General features: G+C 42.0%; 1 protein-coding gene across 9 annotated transcripts in view; it reads left to right on the top strand.

Annotated features, from left to right (window-relative positions):
- The window catches only part of diaph2 (diaphanous-related formin 2), a 375,631-nt gene that overhangs the window by 307,743 nt on the left and 45,557 nt on the right, over positions 1-22,331 (top strand). For 8 of the 9 annotated variants that reach the window (XR_002168264.1, XM_019869829.1, XM_019869828.1 and 5 more), the window contains 2 exons: positions 7,593-7,685; positions 9,123-9,188. Coding sequence is in view for 8 of the 9 variants with exons in the window: in XM_019869829.1 (XP_019725388.1) it covers positions 7,593-7,685; positions 9,123-9,188 (159 nt within the window). In the remaining variant the exon portion in view is untranslated. The remainder of the gene's footprint in view (positions 1-7,592; positions 7,686-9,122; positions 9,189-22,331) is intronic. The other variant, XM_019869834.1, reaches the window with a different exon arrangement.

Below are 22,331 nucleotides of genomic sequence, written 5' to 3'. Positions count from 1 at the left end.
GAGAGGTTGAATCCATCCTCTTGCCTGAAGCAGACACTTGTAGCACATGCACCACTCTGCTGTCCGGATAATAAAAATAATTATTGTAATAATAATTATCATACATATATTTTGGACCGCACTTTTCGTTCTTTAGAGCCTCAAATAACTCTTTTGTTAAAACACATGAAGCATTTTTCCTTCCTTAGTTTTACTGTATTTCTACTACATGCTTAGAAACTGAAAAGTCAGTCACCGTCCCTTCTGAAACATCAGATTTGTTCAGATTTCCAATCACTTTGTGTCATAGGAAAGGGAGCTCTCATGATCATGTGTTGTCATGATCTTACTCTTTTAACACTCAACGAATGACAGTACCGGTTCGGAGCTCAGCATCACATTAGACTTTGCGCTTTGGCTTCTTTATCACAAAAGCAGCCACTTGGAACCTGCTAAATTTGTGCCACACTCGCAACTACTCTGGAGAGAAGTCCCCTATTACATCAGCGGCTGGGACAGGGGCCACTGGTCCCCGGTTCAAACATTCAACCAGCATTTTACAGAACGAAGCCAGGCAACTGGAGTCCTGTGCTGCTTTGTAAACAGAGAGACATGCGATGTTGGGGCCTTATATTGGTCACGTAATGATATTGGTTCTCCATGTGAATCCACACTGGTATAACCCTCCAGTCGTCCTGACTGAGCTACTATGCTCCTCTACATTCTTTTGCCACTGCTGAAATGAAACCAGGTGTACATGTACTGTATGTCAATAAACACCATGTCTCAGGTAGTGGAATACTGTAGCTTAAATAAAATGGATGTTGTGCTTGAAATTGGCCTCGGCCTCAGAAAACGTGGATGAACCCGGACTGGAAATGAAGGTGCACATAAAAGACTTTTTTGAAAAAGTTTCTCAAGTCGGTTTGTCAAAGCTTTTTGTAAGGTTTCACTGCTTTGGCTGCGGGGGCAAATGGTTTAGAGAGAGAGGTAAAAAAGAAGACACATCAAACAAGTGCATGACTGCTTTCCTTTGGGCACTTGTGTTGCCTGTAATGATGTGTGCGTGCATGTGTGTGTGTCTGTCACAGCCCAGGAGGCTGTTGAGAAGGACTGGGCTAAGAGGGAGACAATAAAAGAACTGGACGGCAATGCGGTAGTGGGAGGGGGAAGGCCGAGTTTAGCAGTTTCGCATTTGGGCAACCAAGCTTGAATGTTGGTGCTTTAAAGTGAGCGAGAGACGAGATTAAAAGAAAGCATCATGACAGCCTCTCCACCTGGCCATAAGGAAGCACCCCTCCTTCTCCCAGAGAGGCCTTTGTTTCACGGCTAATGGTCTAGGTTAATTGCACAGGTGACTTTCTGTGGGCGAGCAGATGGCCACAAATGTGCTTAAAAACATGACACAGAAACCAACCCCCCCAAAAAAGAGAAGAAAAGCACAAGCCGGGTGGGTTTTCCTCTCCCCTCTGCTACTCCTATTTATTTCATCCTTCCCCTCCCTGCTCCAGGAGGTTGACTGAGGTGAAGTTAAACTCTCAGCCAGTGGTTTCAATTCATCAAGCACGCGGCCCGTAACCCCTCATTAGATCTCATTACAGAGCAAATTAGATGCGGTATGAGGCTATTTAGATGATAGTGGATCGTCGACATCTCTCCTATGCACAATGGTCCTCATGTCTGACACTCCAAATTCATTAGTCAGTGGAATGCAGTGAGTGCTTCTTGGTTTGTTCTGATGACTTAAGAATGATAGAGGAAGAATGCGGTGCGTGACAATAAAGAAACAAGGCTGCGGCAGCCAGACTCATGACTCAGTTTCACTTGGCTAACTGCTTTTGTCACAGGATTGTGCAACAGCTCGCCAACATCCCGTTATCCAACATTGCTTGCACTCGCTCAGTCTGTGCATGGTTTTCTGTCTTTTGTGCAGCACAGAGCTTTTCCAGAGTTTGAGACACTCTGTTGAAGTGAATCGGAAATTTCAGTGTGATTCTTTGCTTCATGTTTGTGTCACCTACAGTTGCGGGACACTCGCGAAAGTCTCTAAAGACGCACTGAGCTGCCCCTATTTCGTGATTGTTAAACATTAGACTTCCACACTTTGTTAATGCAGACCGAAAGGAAGGAACCTTTCAAATGCCAAGTGTACATCTGCTGATATTAATACCTATTTTGTCATTTCTGGCCAAATTTTACTGAACAGCCTGGACAGAGACTCGTGTACAGCTTTTGCAACAGGTACTCAACAAGACATCCCATATAAATTTGCTACATTGTGGTCATCCATGGATATCCACGTTTATGCTGCATTTATCCTCACATGGATGCGCAGCACCACTGCTCTGGTTTTTTTCATACACACAGCATATCATCATGATGTGCTGTCAACAAACGCCTACCAGACAGGGGCTTTAAAAAAATGCTGCAAATTCGTCACCTCGCTCTTCCCCAAAGAATTATTATTCTGATGAACCTATCAGAAATAGAACTCTCCGTTGATAGAACTTGTCCCCCTACCCCTCCCCCTCAAAGAACAACATGCAGGAGGTGACAAGTAGCAAATTGAAATTATGAACAGGCTTTGTTGATGCTGCTGCATAATTACAGGAATGCCACACTTTTAGTGTTGACTCTAAGAAAGGGGACATGATCAAATAATTTGAATGAAAGGCAGTGTGATTGTTTTTTTTTTCCTTTAAACTTTGGCAGTTGGCAAAGTTAGACGATTCATCATGTTACGCCTACATGCTCAAATTAGATCCTTCCAAGAGCATCCAGAACAATTATTGCAATAAACTAACAAGTAACAAAAAATGTGCAGATTGCAGTGGAACTACAAGGACTCGGGAGACTCAGGGTTCAGTTAATACATTTCCGATGGTGTCAATCAAAATAATGGTTTATTTTTTTATTTTTTTTATTTAATGAGGATTGACGTTCAGGCCTATTTTAAACATGTGTCGAGTATGTAATGGTAATTGCTTGGAAAAATACTGAAAATGAATGAAAATTTACTTGTTTTTTTTTTTTGATTGAGGAAACAATTTAGAATTAGGATTATCATGAGTTTTATAATTTGTCTCCTCTAAGTGAACTTGACATTAGTATTCATTCAGTGTTCTCACAACTTCCTTTACCTTGGTGCATATGCTGCTGTTCTTCTGTTTTGAAGTGGACTAAAACTTGCTTGTTTGTGCAAATGTGTCATTGATACAGTAAGTGCTTAGTCTTGTTTTCAAGCTAAGCCGAGGCATGGTGTTGCCGCTCCCGCAGCATATGTATTGGAAATAATTAAATGTCAAAGAAGCTCTGGCTGTCGCCTATCGAAGAAGGTGTTTTACGACCTTGTTTCTTTGCTCGCTCCGCCAGTTGCTCCTCATTAAACACTCAGCCACCACCACGGTTCCTTTGAACATGAAACGTGTGACAAACCAATTCCTTTCAGAAGGGGACAGTCTTCATTGCATCCACTGCATTTATTTAAAAAAAAAAAATATTAGTCAGGCGGCGCGGTGATCAACTGGTTAGCACGCCGGCCTCCCGGTGCATGGTTCGATTCCGGCTCTGGCCTTCCTGTGTGGAGGTGGCATGTTCTCCCCGGTTTCCTCCTACATTCCAAAAACATGCATGGCAGGCTAATGGAACGCTCTACATTCTCCCTGGTAGTGATTGTGAGCGCCAATGGTTGTTCGTCTACGTGTGCTCGGCGATTGGCTGGCAACCGCCTACTGCCCAAAGACAATTGATATAGGCTCCAGCATGCCCGCAGCCTTTGTGAGGATAAGCCGATTAGAAAATGGATGGATGGATGGATGGATGTATTGGTCAATATGAATGACAATAACATTTTATTGCAACCCTATTAACCACTGCCCTCGTTAGATTAATTGGATGTGATCATATTGCTTACAAATACAGTCTGCTGAATTCCAGTTACCGTATTTTCCGCACTAAAAGGCACACCTAAAAGCCTTCCATTTTCTTAACAGCTCACAGCGCACCTTAAAATCCGATGCGCCTTGTGTATGGTTATTACGGTGATATGTCGACCCCCCAAATGGCTCCTTGCTAGCGACATGCTTACAACGCACAGTTCAAACTTAAGGCGATCGGGTTATGGAGCTGAACACGGAAATAGAGCAGCGGCAAGAGAGTTCAACGTTAACGAGTTAATGTTATAACTTGCTGTTGGTTCAGCGAATTGTGTCGCTGCTTTATTAAATAAGTTTTACTGACATCTGATTGTTCTGTGGCATTTCCTTCAGCGTAGCTCCATCTAATGGATGCATTGTAGATTGCGTCTTATAATGCGGTGCGTCCAACATATGAAAGAAATTACAAAATTGGCCATTTGTTGAAGGTGCGCCTCATAATCCAGTGTGCCTTTTAGTGTGGAAAATACGGTAGTTGCAAGTGGCCAGGGTGATCAAGACGAAGACATTTCGTGCAAATGTGATCCAAAAAGTTATAGTTTCTCTCAGGTTGACTGTCTTGAAGCTCTCATTCTTCTCTAAAAGATTTAACTCTAAATTCTACAAAAAAGTACCTCCAAGTCCAAGAGCAAAAATCCAGCAACTTTAATAGGCTCATTACTGTGCATTAAGGATGTCTGTTGAGGTGACCGCAAGGCGTTCCATCACTCCAAGGCTTTGTCAATGTCTTGGGTCTCAGCCCATCGCAACCCATTACTAAGACAATTTCCTGTAAGTAGAGGAAAGGTCTGTTCTCTCTTTGACATAAAAGGTTAGTCCTTCTTTAATTCCTTTTGCAGGCAAACCATCACCATGGACAATGAGTAGTGGATAAAGATCTGGTTGATTTGAAGAAATCAATCTGATTGATTTGAAGAAAACAATAATGACAAATTAGTTGGCACTGTGATAGTCTGTAGAGACTTGGTCTTTGGAGTCAGAGGGCACCGGTTTAAGTCCCACTGCACATAAAAATGTAAAAATGACAACTAGCCATTGGAGAGAGGCTAGTTGGCTTGCTGGATCGTGCTCATGTGTCCTTGCACAAGGCCTCGTTCCCACTAAACCATATAAACGAAGTGCCAACATGACACATTTTATCCATTTCATAGTTTTGATGTCATTCTGCCAAGTCACTAATCAACAGCAATTAAAAGACAACCTCTTATTATTGTTTGGCTAAGTACCTTAGAAAGTGTGGGTTATGTCTGTTGAGTTTACATAGTTTAGTTTGACTCTGTGTGGAGTTTTTTAATAAGTTCATCGTGTGAAGGCTAATTTTCTGCTGCCTGCTTGCTTTTAAGCAGCAGTCCAACAGGACCTCGTTAATTGAGCGCCGTTTGGTGACATGAGGGTATGTTTCCCGTTTTAGTCATTTAGTTTGTGCACGTCTGCAGTGCTCCTCCTGAAGCCCAGCCTACCAGGACTCTGAAGTCCTGGCCATTACGAATGATGAATTGTGCTACAGTTAGGCCAGAAGTAGGACAAATTGATCAAAGTGTCAGGTGCCCCTTTGCGGTGTTGTGGTCTGGTCAACAACAAAAAAAGCACCAGAGAAGGAGCTGTCAAAAAGTTTCCTGTGCCAGGTGGTTATAGATAAATGTTTACCTGCCACCGCCGGATATGCGAATTGCCATCACTAGCCTACATTTATGAGTATGAGCTGCGAAAGATTCCCTTATTTGTTCTCCATATTGTTGTATAGTTGTTGTACACGCTCGCTCAGTTTGAACCATTGAGCTTGCTATCTGGGTGCCGTGCTGCAATTTGAGATAAGCACTGACTTGGCTCAGACCATTTTTTTTCGCCTGATAAACCTGGTGTAATTTAACTTGATTTAATCGGGATTGCCGTTAAGTACAGCGCACCGATAAACAGATACATCGGTTTCAAAGCAGCCCTTGGGAAAAAGGCTTTGAGGTAGATGGAGAGCAAAATTAGTGCAAGCGAAGATTTGCAATTTAAAGAATTGCGAAAGACATGCTGTGCTTCTATTTTTGTTTTTGTCTCTCCTGCTTTGCATGAATGGTTGCAAGGCGGACGGGTCCTCGCAAGACTTTCTCTCGTAATGTAAACATATATGACATTTGCCTGAATTAAGAGTGGCTTTCAGTCTGTGTGCATTTTTTTTTTCCTTCTCTGCACACAATTTGTCTGACTACTGTGTCTCCCTTAAGCTGCAAAGAATTGATCGTGCAGCACCTACCTACTTATTTTGGAAGGTGCACAAAACAAGACATAACTATTGAGCAGGAGCACTCATGTATGCTAAGGAATTGAAGTCCCCGGCACCACTATATGTCACCCTAATGATCCTAGCTTAAAATAATGCCTGTTCCGGACCGGAATGATGAAAAGGTTGGCCCTCTCACTCATTAGTATCGGGGCGTAAAGATAGATGACCTAGATATAGAACCAAAGCAGATTTTTTTTTTTTTTTTAACTCTGTTGAGCGCCGTGCTGCAGGTGGCCTAGCGCTCCAAGCATCTCAACTTTCTACTCAAATCCACGCCGTGGCTTTGGCTGTACTGTGGGGCGATTACTTTTTGAAGGCTGGTTTTAGTGTCATTAACCTAACAGTGACAGAGGGCTAGTGCATTGAGCGGTGCCGTACTAAGTCTTTGTAAAGAGCACTTCGCTCCCCTGTGTTAGCCGCAGCAAAGGAATATCCGTCAGTGACGATCAGTGGATGCTTCCATCTCAAAGCTCCCCTGTCTGTATTTGTCGTGAAGCTTTAAATGTACTTAATCCTCACGGTAGTTTATTGAGAAAGGACCGGCATCTCTCAGAGACACTTTTATTGTCAGGAACAGTTGTGACTCATTCTTTTCTTTATTTTATAATTAATGGAGAGCAGTCATTCAATTTAGCTCTAAGTCCAAGGGAATGGAGCCATCCTCCGCAAATGTGGCATTCAAGGCGGTCCACCAATTCCAGAATTTGAGTAATGCAATTCAATTTTGCACAACCACCTCTGGAAAGGGCCCATGTCAAGATCTTTTTTTTTTTTGCAATGAAGTCTGAGGTTTTCAGTGACCCGCCAGATGGTCATTTACTTTATGTTGTATATTGAATACAGGGCAGGGAATACATTTTGAAATCCAAGAATGAATAAATGTGAATCTAAATCCGAAAAGGCCAGTGTGCCTTTTAAATCAGCCCCCTGCTATGATACCCTTAAATATAATGCAGTGCAATCAATTGGCTTCAGAAGTCACCCAATTAGCAATTACAGTCTACTTGTATGCAATTTCCTCTCAGCATAAGCACACTTGTTCTATGAAGGCTTTGTGAGCTCACACTAGTTTGTATAGTCCTGTCTTGAATCGTTCGGTTAAAAGTCAAAGAATGGAACTCTGAAGTATTCTTTTAGAACTACTATTTTTTTTTTTTTAATGTTACTGTTATTATTATTGAATCTTTTTTATTCATCAGACATATATCTTTGTCTATCTATGGCAGTAACTTATAGTGATTGGCAGAAAAAAAATAATGACAATAAATTGAAAATTGCAAAGTATTATGATTTTTGTTCCACTTCACAAAAGTTCAAGAAACACAAATACGTTTTGTATGTACACACTCATCCTAAATACATAGTAGTATTTACATTCTTGCTTATTGTGTGTTGTCCAACAGAGGGAGATGAAACTGGAGTGATGGACAGCCTGATGGAAGCTCTGCAGTCGGGAGAAGCCTTCCGTGATCGGCGAAAACGAACGCCGCGCAACGGTAAGACAGAACAAAACAGTTGGCTTTGGATTTGTAGCAACGGGAATTTTGCTTGTTCGCGCACTTTCAAATTCATCACGTTAACAAGAAAATGGCAGATAACAGAGGCTAATTTGAAAATGATCCGGGTCTGAATCTGCCGATTGCTTGTATCCCCTTGGTATTGTGGATACAGGCATTGATTCATGTATAAAGACACATCTTCAAGCAAACCTGTGTCGTAGAAACAAGTACACATCAGGGCCAGTGTATCTCATTAGCAAGGTCTTGTCCCTTTGCAGATAATAAAACACTCATTACTGTGTTGCCAGGCTGCCTGTAGTTTGAGACAAGATGACTTTGTGCAGCGTGGTAACAAAATAATCCCTTCTGCCAAGATAGCCTCTTGCATTTTTTAAGGGGTTTTCATCATTTGGGTTGAACTTTCTACTTATATTGACCCTCATTAATTGTGTTTGCTTTATGTTTGATGTCACTGGTGAAATTTCAGTTGCACACCTTGCAAATGGCCGGGGGGAAAAAAAATCTATGATGGCGCTTCAAAGATTGTTTATCTTTGACCATGACATTGGCCGTAGTCATTGGTCGGTGCTGATGATGAGCATATAGAAAAATTGTGACCATTCTGAACTTCATTTATATGCACATTACCTTCCCTCAATTTGATTTTAAAGGTTTCCAATCACAGGTCTACATTCACTTGATTATTTGGACTTTTTTTTTTTTTTAATAATTTGTCAATCCCTGGGTTTATATTCCTCAAATTATTGATGTTTTGTTGATCATGCGACAGCTATTTAGTGCAAGTGAATGTATGCATTCCCTCTTGTTTCAATGCTATGAGAGTATAAAGTAAAACCAACTGTATTTTCACACATAGTGGCCTTCCGGTGTTTTCATGTATCAAGTCATTTTTTTTTTTTTTTTTAGAGGGAGAACCTTATTTGTAAAATGCATTTTTAATAGAAAAATCTACTTTAATCCCTAATTGTGTTACGGTCACTTTTGAAATGGTTTGTAGTTTGCAAATAACCGTTTTGTTTTGTTTTTCATGAACTTAAAAACTTTACAGATGTCACATCTGGCTGTATTAGCCATATCTAAGAATTAACTACGGTGGTACCACCTGGGGTCAAAAGGCATGTATTCACATTATCTTGGTGGTGAATAGCGTTTAGTACCGTGGAAGCCACTATTTGAGGAAATACAGTATGTTTTACCCTTACTTACACCGCTTAAATTCCATCTTTCTTTCTCGGTGCTTTGAATCAGTGTCATGACATTTGATCACTTCCGCAAATTATTTTAGGGAGTTTCTTTTATGCCAAAACAACTCTCTAATGCCGTTTTCTCTTTTTTTAATTCATGCATCCTGCCTTCCATCTTTCACTCTGATCTCTTTTCTTCCCCTCCTCTGCATCTACAACATGTTTCCAGGTGATCAAAGTCCTTCCAGTCCGGGCTCTCGGTGGCCGACTGCTAACTATGGGTACAGAACCCTAGGTGTGTGTTTTTAAGTCCCTTTTTATCTTCCATCCCCCACACAAGAGCACCCTGTCTCCCCCTGCTTTAATCCTGACTGTATAACTCCCACCCTCCTTTTTGCCGAGCTGCTCTCCAACACCCAGAGGCCTCTGCTGAGCTGTTTTACGTTGCTTTGCAAAGGCGAATGTTAAAATGCTGGATTTATGTGTTTGCCAAAGAATGACACCGAAAAGCCTCCATCACAGCATTTTTTTTTCTGCTTTGTAGAGCAGCTCAAGTCATCACGTCATGCTCCTAACAGCCCCAGCATAGTCACTTGTAGTATTTTGTTTTTTTCATGCCAAACTTTGAAAAACCTTGCTCACAAATTAACTTTCCTTAATACCTGTGTTGGCACAGCGCATGTCTGTGTTGTGTATGTAACCTTCAGCGAATGTTTGTCCCTATCACGTATTAATGACTTTCATTTTCAGTTTTATTCTGTCAACAACCTAGCCAAGTGCTGCACCTTTTTCTTTGTATCTTGAAAGGTGTCTGAAAAAGTGCATATTTGTATGAACGCATGTGCATCTAACATTTCCTGAGGTCTAAATTGCATTTAGCAGCTCTGAACAAACACTTTTCGAATTAGTCGAATTCATTTTAACAACAACTTGAGGGGCCTTGGGAAGTGAACGATGTGTTGGGAGTTTGCTTTTGTGCAGAAGGCCCCAACCATGCGTTACAAGATAAGATGTACCGTATGTTTGTTAAATCAAACTCCACAGAACCTCGGACAGGCAATCGTAACATTCATGAGAAGCCCTTATCACCTCGTTTTTCAAAACCTTCACAGAGGTGAGGCCCTTTCTCATTTACTGTATTGTATGAGTGGAATCTCATGGGACACAGAGGGTCCACTTTGATGTTTTGACTTGAATGAAGGGAATCCCGAGGGCTTGCCGGCTTTCTAGTTTCTATTTGTAAATGGTGTCGATCACTTAGCTCCAATGGAGCGTGACCATTGGTGGTTAGAAGACAATTGTAAATTGGGTGGGATGAGCATACCTGCGGAGTGTCCTTTTGGGCTGTGAACTGCGTGCTTTTCAGTGCAGTTGTGATACTTTTCGAGTGAGTAGGACCACCCAAGATCACAGCGGCGGGCGGCATGGATCACTGGTAGAGGGGTCGTCTCCCAGCCTGAAGGTTGCGTGTTCCGTCCTCAACGCTTGTGAACATGCTGAAACGTCCTTGAGTAGATACGCAGTTGCCCCTGATGCTATGTCATCCAAAGGTAAATGAGGAATGAGGTATGAAAGTGCTTTGAGTAGCTAAGTTAGAAAAGTGCTGTACAAGTGAAAGCCCATTTAGTTCTGCTCCTGAGCTCAACTAGTTTAAATTTGCTTGGTTTTAGCAGTTAGGATGAAAGTTAAGGTTAAGATTTACTGAATTTGGCATAGAAACAAACACAAATATTCAAGGAGTTGCATCCTGAGATGGGTTCACGTCAGCATATGGTTGGACATTGCAGCGTTTGAGGCGATATGTTTCACTCTGAATGGGGAAATTCAGTAGTATACTACTGAAGGAAGCGAAGCGGTTGATTCAGTCAGTGTACCAAATGTATCCCCTCCTACTTGTCACAACCATTGTCATCTGATGCTTTTAAAGCTTGATTAACTTAGCGTCCTCTTCAGCAGCCCCCTCAAACCGAGAGTCTCTCTTGCTTGCGTCAACATAAGTTGATTTCAAACCAGCGAGTGTCTCTCTGTCGTCTTTCGGGCTGAACTCCCCTCCAGCTGACTACCTCCGGTGTCAGGCTCAACGCAATTCTTGGTGCTGCCAGTCACAATTAGGCCCAATTCTACAAGCATTTCCTATTTTCTTGTCTCCACTTTGTATGAGATGGAAAATCTAACCCCGAAGGCTCCATGCACGTGTTACACAATTACACCAGACAGTCCTAATTCAGCTCCGAAAAATGGGAGGACTGAGTCTTGGGGAATTTCTGCAAGATAATGCATTAAATACAGAGCGATATTGAATCGAGTTGGCCGAAGACAAATGAGAATATGTGTTTATATGAAAAAGAAAATCACGCTACAGTTAGACTGCTCATTTTCTATTTCTAGTTCTCTCCGTGGTAAGACAGTTACCCAGGTATCTGGCAGAAGATTGGCAGATTTAAAACACAAGCCCCTCATACATCCTGCTCCATCGATTTTCGGTCAGGTATGAAAGCCACGGACTCAGTGTGTCGTTCATAGCGAGGGGCATCCCAAAAGACACATCTATCGGATTTCAAATAGAGGCCTGACAGTCTTATATATTTACTGTCTTTTCAACGTCATTACATTCCCAAACCAGGGCTTCAGTCGACATTGCTTTCTGGTGCTGTTATCCCGCTTCACCTTCATGGGTCAGTCTATCAAAAGTTCCATTTTCACTTCTGCATAGTAAGCCTCTCGATGACTTATTTGACATTGAAGAGGGGGCGGGGATAATTCAGACTCTCCTTAAAAATATACATGTAGCCATATACTGCTTACCCAGGTCATGGAGCTTCAGCCCACCTTTCTAATCTTTCGAAGCCCCTTCGTTTAATTCAAAGGGTCAGATCAGAGAGCAGCCCCTCCACCCCCCACCCACCCCTCTGTATGTTTTAATGAAGATGAAATTACCTCATTTATTTCATGAAATTTTAAAGAAGCTAAAGTGGATGAATCTCTAAAGCGGCAAAACGAGGAGGCCCAAGGGAGGCATCTGATGGAAAAGCTGCTGGCAATGGTAAACACCCCATTGTTGTGCTTTATCCCCCAAAGTCATTTTTGCCACAAAGAATATTTCACTGCATATTATGGTCGTGTTTGTTTTCCAAATGACCCTCATATTGCAGGGCATTTTGCAGCGATCTGACTTTTTTTAAATCCTCGTTCCCTAAAATATATGAAAGTAACTTATACTTTTGGGATTCATTCGGACGCAGCGTGTTCTTCTCTACTCTTTTGCAACTTCTCTGGCAGTTCCACTCAAAACAGTGCTTCCTACTCACACATTCTCAAGCACATATGACCGTTTCCGTTTGATATTTCAAAGTTGAGAGCTAAGGCCTCCTCCGGGCGTGCACTCCTGATGTTAATAGATGCTATTCATCGAAGCGGCCCTGGAGGCAATCCGGCAGGAAGTGGAGCTAACGTGATTTCAGACGAAGAGGCCCGCAGGACTCGTGCCTCATACTGTTGCTTGGACGGCTTTAGCAGATTTGAGATATTAAAATGCAGGATGAGAGCAAAGTGGTGCTGTTTGAAATCTATCACCTGTTTCCCGTAGATAAGGAAAGGTAAGGCAGATATGCACACTTCTGTGCCACTACTTTCGAGAGGTGATGCCCTCGGGCGTAGAAAAAGCATGTACACCTTGCTTTGACCCCCAAAAGACACTTACCTAAACCTGATCTTACAAATGATTTTGCTTCTTTATCATAATAGTTCGAGCAATGCGTTCTCCATCCATCCCTCCATTTTCAAGACCGCTTATCCTGAACATGGTTGCGGGGAGTTACTGGAGCCTATCCCAGCTAACTTTGAGTGGAAGGCAGACTACACCCTGATCTGGTTGCCAGTCAGTCGCAGGGCACATACAGAGACAAACCATTTGCACTCACATTCAACACCGTTACAGAGTGGGAACCGATCCCACGCTGCCCGCTCAGAAATCAGGCGAGTGTACCACTGCACCACCAGTGACTCATGCAGTATTATTCAACATCCAATTGTAGACTAGCATATTTGTAGTGGGTTGCTGGGCATAACTAATAAATGACCTTTAGCAACAAACCTTGCATTAATAATGGATCGATGCAGATGAATAATAGTAATAATCGTGATAAAAACAAAAATACCATCATCATTACCACATCAGCGACTGCAAATATGTAATAACTAACCATCCATCCAGCCATCAATTATCTGAGTCGCTTATCACCACAATGATTGCGGGTGTGCTGAAGCCTATCCCAGCCGGCTTTGAGCGGTTGGCGGGGTACACCCTGAACTACTCGCCAGCCAAGCAGGGCACACATAAACAACAATTCACTCTCACAATCACACCTTTGGACAATTTTAGAGCGTTCAATCAACCTATCATGCATGTTTTTTAACAATACGGGAGGACACTGGAGTACCCCCAGAAAAACCACGCAGGCACCGGGAGAACATGAAAACTCCATACAGGAAAGCCAGCGCCCGAAAATGAACCCACAACCTCTGTCATCATTTGTAATAATTGACATGCATATATGACTGCATAAACATTCATTCATTCCTTCATTCATTCACCTTCCGATCCGCTTATCCTCACAAGGGTCGTGGGGAGTGCTGGAGCCTATCCCAGCTGTCTTTGGGCAGTAGGCGGGGGACACCCTGAACCGGTTGCCAGCCAATCGCAGGGCACAAAGAGACGAACAACCATCCACGCTCACACTCACACCTAGGGACAATTTGGAGTGTTCAATCAGCCTGCCATGCATGTTTTTGGAATGTGGGAGGAAACCAGAGTACCCGGAGAAAACCCACGTAGGCCCAGGGAGAACATGCAAACTCCACACAGGGAGGCCGGAACTGGAATCGAACCCTGTACCTCTGCACTGTGAGGTTGACGCGCTAACCACTGGACCGCCGGGCCGCCCGACTGCATAAACAGTGACTGAAAATTTAACCAATGGCATTATACAGTCAGGCTCTGCACGAAACCAGGACAAGGACTACAATTAGAAGCAGGCATGCAGACTGGAGTCATGAAATTCCATCTGGACACTCTTTATTGTATTTATTTTAATATTCAGACCCAAAAACGGGCATTTCCTGGGAGAAGATGATTACATATGCTCAATGTTACCTTCATACTGTATATACACCTCATGGGCACAGAATGTAAACATTTTGGTCATTCGGCTTTATGCAGAAGTTAAGAAACATGATGGAAAATGCTCAAGCAAAGTTACAAAGTTAAGAAATTTATATTTGACACATTTCTCCCAAGCAGTAAAATCTTGGCTCTTCCTAAACCTGTACGCCAGCCCGAAATTGTACAACAAACAATCTCCTTGGCAGAGCTGAATAAACAATAATTCTGCTCGGCCACCAAGCGGATCATTGATGCAAAAGCTACTGCGACCCAACTGCTTATTGAGCCGTCAATGAACTAGCCTCTACTAGCTTATGAGATCCAGTAATAACCTGGAGTCTATTCAGCGGGTCTTTTTTTTTTTTCTTCTTCTTCTTCTTCCTCTTGCTTAGTCTCCTAACAATATTGCCTCACGAGTGTGGGGGGCAGTTATGAAAGGTCACCCTAAGTGTAAATTGTCAATAGTGGATCAATTTCGGAGGGCAAATATGCTTTGGAGATCCCATAATGGCGGGTTTTATCTTATTTTTACCTGGGGCACATCCACACAATAGGCTTGATGTGGTTCATTCGGAGATGAATTCCTATTAGAGCTATAAATTTGCAGTGTTTAAAGCCGAGGAAATGCCCAATAAAGGGGCCGGCAGCAAGATCATCCCACTCACTGAAAAATAGCCCTCATATAACGTAATACAGCCTGAGCTATCGTACTTAGTGTTGAAGGATGAACAAGTTACTTTGGGTGAATTATACGTCATGCATTGCTCATTAGAAATACAGCAGGGCCAGCTGATGATCAGATGGAGAAAAATGCAAATGTGCGTCGGTGGTGGACGCCTGTTCTGCTCACAATAGCAAACACAATCAAAGATGTCTTCTTCTGGCTTCAGACCTTTGTTTTTTTTGTTTTGTTTTGTTTTTTTCCCGCCCCTCGCTTTCTTTTAACCTCTCTCCAGGCGATATGACTGTTATAAAGCCATTTTCGATAAAATGTCTAGATTGACGTTTGCATTTTGAAGAATACGACACTATCAATACAGTCTGTCGACTGCAATAAGGAGGACTTAATTTGACTTCCTGGGCCTCAAAGTCTACTAACAGCAAATCAAGAGATGAGTGATCGTGGTAATTCCCGTAGATGCCAATAAAGAGATCACACGTCAAAGAGTGATAAATTCAGGTTATTCATTTGAAACAGGGATGCGGGGAACAAAGATTGTATGTCGTGCTTTTAGCTTGGAGGTGAAGACACTAGAACTCGATGACAACATAGTGGTTTTGCATGATTGTCGGGGTTTACAGTAAGCCTGAATAATGGTCTTTTATATGGAAGTGAATACTATGTAATTGAAAAATGTGTCCTCTAAATTGAAGCTAACACAAATATGAAGACTAAACAGCTCTGCTCAAAGCAAACATTTCAGCCACCCAATCTTGTAAAAACACAATGATGGGAAGGTAAATGTGAGATTGCACGGTCTCAAACCAGTTTTTATATATATTTTTAGATTTTTCTTCAATTAGCTTCAAGTCGATAATAAGTCAGAGAACTGTACAGGAAAACAAACCCAACCGACAAAGCATAGCCCTGAGGAAAGGGTTTCTTTGGACATCCGCAAACAAAAAATACGTATCCAGCCAAAGGGGGGGTGGGAAATAAATAAATACATTTAAAAAACCCAGACAAAGTAGAGTGGACCACTGAACTCTAACACACAACTCTCACACTCTGTTTTCAATCAGCTTTGAAACTGTTTTAATGCAACAAGCAAAAATCTATTGCAGGGAAACTAACGTTTGTTTCACATTTTAACTTTCTTAACATTCATATATCGGTGTTAAAATATTTAACTGCAGTTTGCAATGAAAGATAAAAACAACGAAAAAGCTGCCTGTGACCAAAAAATGTCTTGTGAAGATGAGTTGCATCGTAGATGCACTTCAGGCATGCGATCTGAACTCTACATTTGAGAGGCATATTTGTTTTTTGCAAGACATTTGGTCAAATTATACATTTTGTCCACAGAGCTTGTTTTCTTTGTACATTTCGCATAGTTCTAAAAAGCCCCCCTGAGTGTCTTCATTCACAGTGTTGTTATCTTTTGAAGTAACTATGACAGTCGACTTGAACTCAATCGAGATCAGATCAAGAAGACAGCGATATGACGGTGCATAGTGCTCATGAATTGAGAAACGGTTGTACATGAGAAGGTGAAGATGACAAAAGCACAGGCATTAGTGAGCATAAATAGGGAGCGATAAGTTCAAAATCCAGAAGTGTTGATAAAAAATAAAAATTAGAATGCTGTGACGACACTACAGTGGTGCACCCCACCCGTCCAGTTGAGCATGACAATGCATGAGATGCTCCCATCGACTAATGCCAATTTGCTATACCCCCCGCCCCGACCCCCGCCGCTCCGTTTTATTTATTTATCAGTTTATTTGAGTCAGGTTTATTTATTGATGCGCCTTAAGGATATGATGGTGATCTCCATTTGCTCAAAGCATCGAAGACACTAAAAGGGCTGAAGTTGGGTGGACATTTTACAGCAAACAAAACAAGTCAGTTGATGGACACGGTTCACGCAGAGTTGAGGGGAACCGCTCTCATTGTAATGGAAAAGTGAAATGCGCCATTTTACCTTTGGAGTACATTGGTTTAGAGTTGAATGTAATTTTATATCTTTTGATCTTTTCCGATGTTTTCTTTTCTGTTGCTCGGTTTGTTACCTTTTTGAGTCTCCTCAATGCTTCAGCAGCACTCTATTACAGAAAATGTCCTTTACTGTCGTAGTTGACCCCCAAATATCCGCGAGGGGTCTCCTCATGCTATCCTCCCTTGCACCCCCTTTTTTTTGGGGGGGGGGTGTTAATAAATAACATTTTAGGATCCACTCATGCATTAATACATTGTGCTTTTGTTTGTTCCTTTTAATCACATGTCCCCTCGCTCGTGATAGTAACATAAGATGATGTAATTAGAGGCGTAGAGAGTGTAATTGTTGTTTATTCTCCCAATGACATATTTGCTGTTGTAAGCTACTGAGGGAACAAGCAAAGCTTAACTGCACCCGTGTGTGCAATTTAAGGGCATTAGCTTTGGAAGGCAATATTTCTAGCTAGAGGTCTGCCAGAGGACCTTTGGTCCACTCCTACAGTTGTACAAAGTATGCCAGTTTGGAAACTTGGAGGCATGGTTTATTCAAGCTAAAACTTTCCAAATGATCTCATTATGGAATTTGTGGAAATATATCCTACTGCTAATTCTCACGATTGTTAAATTTTGAGTAACCTCTTCAGGGTACATCTCTGAATTTATACTTGGCTGAAGTGTAAAATGGCTCATCTCAGTGTAATAATGACTAGTGGGCTTTGGGTAAATACTAAAATTTTGGCATCATTTAACTGGCTGTAACTCCGTTTATTCCTTTACTGGCCAAGTGCACAAGAAATGGGATGAAAAGCAGGAAAAAAATAGCAATGCCAGATACTGTCAATGAGGTCAATGCATGGCTAAGTTACTCCCCTGCAACTTGACACATATCTCAGGTTTGGAAACATATTGTTTGCCTCAGTTTGTAGTCTCTGCCTCCGTTCAATGAGTAAGCAAACACAATGATGTAGGCTGATTGTGCATCTATTATTATTATGGACGTGGTCCATATACAATTCTCATATAATGTGTGCAATTTAAGCATTCTATATACCCTCGGCTAGGCGTACATCAAGACGGAAGTAGACTATTTGTAGCGCATGTTAACTGTCCAGGATTTCCTCATAATGTCCATTAGGTTTGCTTCATAACGCGTCTCCCCTGAAGGCATTGCCAGCTAAGTAAAGGATGAGGCAGCACACTGCATTACCTCAACTACTTTCCCCGCTCTCCTTCCTCTCCAGATTACTTCCTTCCAGTTGCTCGGGTCACTCTTGCTTGAGGGTGGATTAAGGCAGATTGGAGCCGAGATGTTCTTTTTAGATTTCCAACCACCGGGGAAGGTAAACTTTGTTCAGGTTGGAACCATAATGAGGTTGCTATTTTCATCTATTTGTGGACTTGTTGATTTTACTTATTCGTACTTTGGGAAGGTTTTTGATTGACTTGTCAGGCCAGGAGTGGAGCTAATTTGTTTAGGCCCAGTTAGCATTTTGAACAAAAGTTCATCAAGAATTACAGCTAAATATCCACGCAACCTCGCACAAACAGACAAACCCTGTCTATTCCATATTTAAAAATAGCATTCCATCACTGTAAATATTCAAACGCTATACTTTATGATTAGTGGGACAGCATGTAAAAATCATTTATGGCTCTACATTATTAATGTCTTCAGCATGGCAGGCATGCCCTTTGCTCGTTCTTAATACCACCCTAAATATGTTTACCGAGACAAGAGTGTTTAAGATATAGATTTGCAGTTAATGTTTTATGATCGTAAATATAGCTGAAGAAGCAATCCTTTTTGTCTCATTTTACTGGAGTCTCTGGAAGCGAAATAGACGGTGCTGCTTATAAAGCGAGAATAATTGTAGGAGGGAATCAGTCAGTGAGCGAGGGAGCAGCTAAAGGTCCTGATGGCTTGATGGCCCAAATGACAGCTTGTGAAAGCAAGAAAGACTGATTAGACAATATGTCATATTGCTACATTACTGTCTGAACACGTGCTCTCTCGTATCATCTTTATTCCTACTCTCACCCGTGGACTTGCTAAATACATTAATCTACTAATGCTCCCACGTGTTATACTTCGGCCCACCAAATAACAATTGGGAATGGTAATTCCTCAAACGGCATGTGTTTTATTCAAATGAACACACATTAAAATATGCGGGAATACATCCACAATGTTGTGGTTTTGTGCCTTGGCTGTTCATTGAGAGGAAAAAAAAGTGTTCATTTTCAACCAATCAATATTACATACACCATACCCAATGTTCCCTCAAAGATGCGCACGTGAGCGATTCTTTCATTTCCACCCCAGTTTAATCTACAAACAGGACACCACACCATTTCCATTTCCACAATCTTCTGTTTTAATTCTTAGCAAGCTTAGCTATTTTTCGAACAGAACCATGGGCTGGTCATGCTGTGCTTGGGGCTAACTAGTACACACTGATACCAAGTTTTTGTGTTGTTTTGTTTTTTCTTAGGACAATGCACATTTGTCAGAAGGCATTTGCATAATTAACTGTAACTGCGCCTCTTTCGTCTAACCTCCCAGTGTTCCCTTGCTCCTCCGCCGTGCGTAACTCCTCACGCTTCCCCTCTCTGCTCGATTTGAGGGAGAGTTAATTGAGTCAATTACCTTCAAAGAGGCTTGTGTGCCCTGTTTAGAATTGCACCCCAAGAAGAAAAGAATAGCTCCTGACCAGTATTTGTGGCTTTTGAAACCATGACTTTTTAAAACCACGGTAAACCGCGAAACCGATGATCGGCCCATGCCTAGTCTGGATACTGTAGCATTATATGACTGAGTCTGCACTTTGCAGCAGCAGTCAATTTTCTTGCGGTCATCAGTCTCCTCAACAGTCACATGCCTAGAAATAGATACCGTACGTAAGACCCTCCTCTTCCCCAATTGTTGTCATTTTTACGTATGTGTCTTTCTGACTAAACAATGTGGTTCCTTTTTTTCAGTGGCTTATTTTTTTCAGTTTACAGCTGCATTTTAACATGGAAAACTGAGGGCTGAACCAACCCAAGCCGGTGCCTGTGCAGTGCAAAAGTGGTTGTTCTTTAACGTCGGCTTCCCAACTCTTAACGATATGGATTTCGGAGAATTGTACCAAACTGCTTCTGATTACACAGGGTAGTAAAAAAAGAGGCTGAACATACTTCTTTTCTAACATTGGGTGTTGTCTCTCAGTCTCCCATTTACCAGTTTGTTCTTCCAGAATCTTCCCAACATCCTTATTCTTTTTTGTCTTTAATACCATTTTCCTAAAATGCTGTACTTTTCCCAGTCTGTCTCCATCAATTTCAATGACCCTGTGTCACTCATGCCAGAATTATTACCTCCGGACGGAACATTGGCCCAGTGGCGCCATGCTTGTCTCTCTCCACTCGCATTATCCAGTTACGGCGTATCCCCTTTTGTAGCGAGCCATCTTCCTATAGCCTTGTAATGATCGGAGCTGTGGTGACCCTGTGCATTTGAGCTGTAATACAAGACATTGTCATTAGCGCAAAGATGATGCTCTTTCTTGTCCATTACATTAATTGCTACACATCACTGACTGCCATGTCCACAGTATTCCGTTACATTGCTGACATTCTACCATCACGTGTGCTTTTTAGTCGTTTTGCCCCGGACGGTGAGAAAGGTTATTGAGATCTGCCATATGATGAAATGTTTATACTCCAAACATCTCAAGGAGATGCAAATGATCAGGCCAGTTTATTCATGATTATTTGAGCGGATGCCGATGTCTGAATGTTTTCACGCCAAATAAATTGAAACGGAACGCTCTCCCACCACTGTACAATGGCTGGCTTGTCAGTCATCTCTCTTTATATTAGGCAAGCAGGCCGGCAGCATAATTGCTTTGATGGTCCAGCCTAAAAAATGACTTCTGGGCATAAAAGGAGGCCTTGGAGATGGCAGCCAGAGAGAAAAGGTGCAAATGAATTAAAGCACTTAGTGTTCCTCTGGGGCATGTGGCCCAGATTTTCCCTTCAAAGAAATAATATAAGGAAAGGAGGAAGGCACATGAGGGTGGGCTGTGCCTCTTCCCTGCGAGAATAAATGGCAGCAGAGGCAAGAATACACATGCAGCCTCCATTATGCCAAAAATCGAGAGTTTTTCACTTATGACACAATGGCATTGACATAGTTAACTGGCAGGTGCAGAAAGGGGGACTTCAGTGGAAGTAATCTGATTTTAAACGGGGTTCCCATCTATGGGAGAACCTCTGGTCAGGCCTTTTGTGAGGGAACAAAAGTTTGGCCCCGTGGAAGTAATGCTTTGAATGTATCAGTGGGACTTAGAGAAAGGATTCCGTGGATGTCCCAGGGCCTATGCTGCTTTTAGAACTGCAACAGACATACGTCAGCGAGGTCGGCTTTTTATCCACTCTCCTCTTTATTGTTCCCTCACCTTGAACCAGATAAGCATTTATATTGATAATCATGAGATCAAATCTGCCTTCATACTGAGGCTTGCGGTCAGGCATTGTCTCTACCTGGGGTCGGCAACCTTTTACACTCACAGAGCCATTTCGAACCAGTTTCCACGGAAAAGACAAGACGAGCAGCCGACATCTGAAATGACAATGTTAGCCTTATTATATTTGTATCTATCTATCTATCTATCTATCTATCTATCTATCTATTAAAAAAAAAAAAAAAAATCTTCGTCTCACTCCTCGGGTGGTGTCCGTCCCCCATTCAGCTCGGGTCCTCTACCAGAGGCCAGGAAGCTTGAGGGTTCTGCGCAGGCACCTTATATACACAGAGAGAGAGACAGTGGCTTCTGATATCCATGCAGTCCATCTGTTTCAGAACATTTAATTTTATTCATTGAATGATCACATTTTGAACTCTGACAAAAAAAATTAAAATTTAATTAAATTTAAAAAAATCCAGAGTTGAAGGTATCTTTCAAATTAATTAAAAAAGCTGACCTTCTCGCAAACAAAAATGCCGTGAGACATGATCCTGTCGGCTTTCGGAGCATGTAGCGGAGCCTTGAACTGAATTTAAAAATGCAATGGAAAAAAGAGCATTTCATTGAACAATGAAATAAATACTTGAAAAATAACTGCCTGAGCATTTATTTTACCTGGTGAATTGAACTTCTCCTGAAACTCTGCTCACAGCATCTGCAAATTACGGCTGGGCATGCAGGACTTTAAGCTGAGGTGTGTGAGGAATGAGCGGTGTTTGCTTTTAACAATGTTCATGGTGGAGAATAGCTGCTCATGTGCATCTGTGGACCTGATGATTGATAGGACTTCAAATGCAAACTTTGTACGGCGATTTGTTGGGCTGTCGGAGAGTGTGACGTATATATTGAGTGAAGAAAAATAATATAAAAAATAAATAATTTGATCTTAATATTTAGGGTTCACAATAATTTTGAAATTCACAATTACAATTCAACAAACGAACTCACACAAATAAAATACTTTGTTCAGCTTTAGTCTTGCTGGGCGTTCTGCACATGCAGCCTGTCATATCTGCCTACTGACGTGTCAAGTACTGTACAGCAGGGGTCCCCAACCGCCGGTCCGCGGACCGGCACCGGTCCGCCGGGCATTTGTTACCTTGCCGTACA

The sequence above is a fragment of the Hippocampus comes genome, unplaced genomic scaffold, assembly GCF_001891065.2.
Source record: "Hippocampus comes isolate QL1 unplaced genomic scaffold, H_comes_QL1_v1.1 scaffold9, whole genome shotgun sequence".
Taxonomy (NCBI): Eukaryota; Metazoa; Chordata; class Actinopteri; order Syngnathiformes; family Syngnathidae; genus Hippocampus; species Hippocampus comes.
The sequence above is the reverse complement of the archived record's forward strand: the minus strand, read 5'-3'. Positions and strand labels throughout refer to the sequence as shown.